Source organism: Terrapene carolina, unplaced genomic scaffold, assembly GCF_002925995.2.
Source record: "Terrapene carolina triunguis isolate 2854851 unplaced genomic scaffold, T_m_triunguis-2.0 Scaffold30843, whole genome shotgun sequence".
Taxonomy (NCBI): Eukaryota; Metazoa; Chordata; order Testudines; family Emydidae; genus Terrapene; species Terrapene triunguis.
In genome coordinates, this window is record NW_020695194.1 from 3,988 (window position 1) to 8,479 (window position 4,492).

General features: G+C 66.8%; 1 protein-coding gene across 1 annotated transcript in view; it reads left to right on the plus strand.

The window, feature by feature from the left end:
- BLVRB (biliverdin reductase B) overlaps positions 1-2,614 on the plus strand; it is a 5,622-nt gene extending 3,008 nt beyond the window's left edge. The window contains exons 3-5 of the mRNA XM_029914108.1: positions 283-369; positions 1,556-1,690; positions 1,989-2,614. Coding sequence (XP_029769968.1) covers positions 283-369; positions 1,556-1,690; positions 1,989-2,152 — 386 coding nt within the window. The 3' untranslated portion in view covers positions 2,153-2,614. The remainder of the gene's footprint in view (positions 1-282; positions 370-1,555; positions 1,691-1,988) is intronic.
- The last annotated feature ends 1,878 nt before the right edge of the window (positions 2,615-4,492 follow it).

Consider the following 4,492-nt stretch of genomic DNA (forward strand, 5'->3'; position numbering starts at 1 on the left):
CCTCCTGCCCCCCGGGGCCCCTCCCTCGGCCTCCCCGCTCCTCCTGCTCCCCGGGGCCCCTCCCCCGGTCCCTGTGCTCCACGCTCCTGCCCCCTGGGGCCCCTCCCTCAGCCCCCGTGTTCCCCACTCCTCCTGCCCTGCACCCTCTGACCCACCCCCTGCACCCCCCCAAAGCTCCCCCTGCCCCATCCCACACAGCCCCCACGCCCAACAAATCCCCCTACCCTTGGCACTGCCCCCCCATCCTTGGAGCCCCCCTGACCCAGCTGCTCTCCCATCCAGGCCCCACCACCATGATGTCCGAGGGCACCAGGAACATAGTGGCGGCCATGAAGGCCCACGGGATCCGGAAGGTGGTCGTGTGCCTGTCGGGTGAGTCCAGCGGCCCCCACCCTGAGCTTTGGGGCACCAGCTGGGTGCATGCCCCTGCCCGCGTCTCCCTGGGCTACGTGGCCGGCCAGCGGGGGCTGGATTCCGGCTCACTCCTTCCACCAGACATGCAGCTCTTGGGCCCGGAGGGACCCTGCTCCTGCGCCCGAGCGATTGACAATGTTTGTGTTTCAGACCCTCCCCCCGTTAGCGGCTCCCATTTGCCAGGTTCTTGTGCCAAAGGACGGGTCAGGTGGGAGCCCCGGGGCCGGCCGGCCGCCAACTCTTAGGAGAAACCTGTTGGAATTGGCTCAGCGGGCGCCGTTCCAAGCCCTCCGGCCTAACGCCGGGGGAGAGACCCCAGAGGGAGCCGAGCAGCCGCGGCCGGCAGAGCACCCTGGGGTGGGCGGTTATCGGCGTCTCCCTCGTCGCCGGCACCGCCCGGGGGCACGGGCCTGGCCTGTCCCCGCCATGCGGCGATGCCTCATGCGTCTTTGGGAGGGTTCTCTTCCTGGCCGTTCCTCCCCTGCCGAGGGGGCGCCTGCTCCCGCAGGTTCCTAACCCCTTTGCCTCGGGTTCAGGACCACGTCTGCCCCTTCGCTCCCTGCTGTCCTGGGGGCCTTGGTCCTGCCCCACACCGGGAGAAACGAGGCCCTTGCGGTAACCTGGCCGCAGGGCCGCCCGGCAGCATCCTCGTGTGTGACGCCGGAGGGTCCGTGGCTACCCGCGTTAGGGCCGTGGGGCCGGGTGCAGCTACGCTACCGTCTGACAGGCCTTGCAGGCTCCTTCCGTCCCCACCTTAATGGATCCCCCCGCCTCCCTGAGCGAATACGACAGCCTCCGCGGGCACAGCACCACCACTAGCGGCTTTCTCCTCGCATCCCCCGGGGCGAGCCCACCTCTCAGCTGGGGGACGAAAGGACTTGCCCAAATCGCACAGAGTCAGTGGGAGATGGGGAGAGAACCCAGGAGTCCTGGCTCCCAATCTCCCTGCTATAACCACTAGACACCACTCCCCTCCCAGAGCCGGGGAGAGAACCCAGGAGTCCTGGCTCTCAGCCCCCCGCTCTAACCATTCGCCCCCACTCCCCTCCCAGAGCTGGGATAGAACCCAGGAGTCCGGGCTTTGCCGCCGCTGTCCTTCCTCCCCTGTTCTGACTCTCCCCTCATGCCCCCCCCCCCCCCCCCGCTTTCCTGCTGTGGGACCTGAAGAAGGTGCCCCCCAACCTCCTGCCGGTGACGGGGGAGCACCTCCGCATGCACCAGATCCTGCAGGGGAGATCGGAAGAGCGTCGCTCCGTCATGCCGCCCCACATCGCCGGTGGGTAGGGGGCTCTGGCTGGGACCAGCTCCCTCTGCCAGTACCTGGGAGAGAGGGGCCGGGTGGGCTCCCCCTCTGGGTTCACGGGGGGCAGCGGGTGGGGCAGGATACCCCCTCCCAGTTGGAGGGCTGGGCGCAGGCCTGTGTGGGTGGGTGACTCGGAGCGGGGCCCCATGTCACGCACACACACCCCGGGCAGGCTCGCTGGCCGAGCAGGGGGCTGGCATGGGAGGAAGAGGGGCCGGTGACCCTCAGTGCCGGCTACGTCCCAAGCCGTCCCTCCCTCCCTGCCCGCCAGATGACCAGCCGCTGACCGGGGACTACACGGTGACGGTGAACACGTCCGGCGGCGCCCGGGTCATCTCCAAGCACGACCTCGGCCACTTCTTCCTGAAATGCCTCACCACCTCGGAGTACGACGGGCAGAGCGTCTATCTCTCCAGGAACTACCCCAAGGTGTGAGGGCGCCGGCCCCTGCCGGGAATCCCCCACCCGCGCTGCCCCTGCTGCTTGGATCCAGCCGCCTGCCGCCACTTTCCCGCAACCTCGCCGCCTGCTCCGGATCTGGGGGGGCTTAGCCCAGCACCCAGCCGCTACCGCAGCGCAAGTGGGGCTGGCTGGGCCCCTGGATCGGGGGCCCAATGAGCGAGGCTGAATTCAGTTCTGTCCTCCACGGCCTGTGGCGGGAGAGAAAATTCAGCCTCCAGCTCTCCAGTGTCTTTCCGCAGGTCAGTTCGTGGAGCTCCTTCGGGGTCAGCGCTCAACCCCGGCCGGGGAGCTGCCCTAACCCCATGGCGACCCCTCGCTGCCGAGCCCAGGCCTCGGGCTGCCTTTGATATCCGCTGTGGTTTGCTTCTCGCTGGCAGCAGGAGCTTCCACCCACCTACCGCGCGGGGACGAGTAAAGATTTCCTATTTTCTCAGACTGAATCTCGCGGGTCTCTTTCATCTCTGAGCAGCCAGCTCCCAACGTGCGTGTTCTTCGTGGGGGTCACTGCGGGATTAGCCTGTGCGACTCCTTGCCACTAGATTGCAATGGAGCTGTAACAGCAGAGCGCTCCCTCCCCCCCCCGCCTGCAGAACGCTCCCTCCCCCGGCTGCAGGGAGAATATGGGACAGTGGGCACCCCCACCTGCAGAGTGCTTCCACCCCTCCCGGCTGCAGGGCAGCATCGTCTCGTCATGCTCCGAGCACCTTTCCGCCCGGGATCTCAAAGCACTTCACACAGACGGGGCAGGACCATTATCCCCATTTTACAGCTGGGGAAATCAAGGCACAGAGCAGGAAAGTGACTTGCCCTAGCTGGGAATAGGCCCTAGGTGTCCTGTCTGCCCGGGCACCGTTCTAACTCTCGAGCTAAGGGGGTTGAAGTCTCCCTGGGGGCAGCACTGCGGGGTCTCTGGAGCAGCTGCTGCTGGCCTGTTGCAGACGGGATACCGGGCCAGATAGGCTCTGGTGTGATCCAAGGGTGGGGGGCAATTCCTCAGCAGTAACCTGCCCCTGAACAGCTGTACAGATATTAGCCAATTAGCCCCAGGCATCCCCATGTGCCAGAGGGGGAACTGGCCGCTGACGAGGTAGGGGCTAGTCCACGGAGGATCGCAGGCTGCGTTCGGCCCCTGGGTGGATGCACTGCCACTTGGCTCCTGGCATCCGGGCGCCTGTCTCCTGCCGGAGCCCCCGAGCAATGCCCACACCGGGGAGACAGGGACTTCAGCCACAGGCCTCACGTCGGTGCCTGACCTGGGCAGGGGCTCGGATGCTGCCTCCGGAATCGGGCCCCCAGGCGAGTTCACCAACCACCAGCTGGGTTGGGGGGAGGAAGCTCTCCCTTGTGAGCTGTGGGTGGGGCACCCCCCCAGCAGGTGGGGGACACCTGGCTCCAGCCCCCACCCTCTTGGGGAAATGGGGGGGGGGTGAACAGGGATCTGCCAGCTCTCAGGTGAGAGCCCTTGTTCCATCTCAGGGGAGGCAGGAAAACGGTGGGATTCTGGGCCTGGGGGCAGGACGATGCTTGGGGGAGACGCTCTCTCATTCCCCAGATTCCCCACCCCCCCTGCAGGGAACCTCCCTGGAGGCTGACAGGGCCGGCGTCTTGTTCTGGGTCTGCGCAGCGCGCCGGGCACCATGGCAACACAAGTAATAAACCACCACCCAAGGGGGCAGGTCCTGACCTGTCCCATCCCCTGCAGCTGGCAGCTGACCCCCCGCGGCCCGGTGGAAACCAGCTAAGGTGCTGCACGGCTTGTGTCCAGCAGCTTTCACTCACCGTCAATGGGACACGTCTCCCTGTCCGCCCTGGGGTAGCATTAGCCCCACGTCACGCAGGGACGGGCAGCCACAGGACACAGAGCCCAGGGGAGCTGCTCCCTGCTCCCGCCCTGGGCATGCCGAGGCATTAACCATAGTTCACACCTCTCCAGAGCCAGGGACAGAACCAGCAGGCCCCAAATCCCCACTCCCCTCCCAGAGCCGGGGAGAGAACCCAGGAGTCCTGGCTCCCACGCCCCCTCTCTAACCACCACCAGACCCCACTCCCTTCCCAGTGCTGGGAAAGAACCCAGGAGTCCTGGCTCCCAGCCCTACCCACCAGCCCCCACTCCCCTCCCAGAGCTGGGATAGAACCCAGGAGTCCTGGCTCCCAGCCCCCCTGCTCTAACCACTAGACCCCACTCCCCTCCCAGAGCTGGGGATAGAACCCAGGAACCTGGCTCCCAGCACCCCCCTGCTCTAACCACTAGACCCCACTCCCCTCTCAGAGCCGGGGAGAGAACCCAGGAGTCCTGGCTCCCAGCCCCCCTGC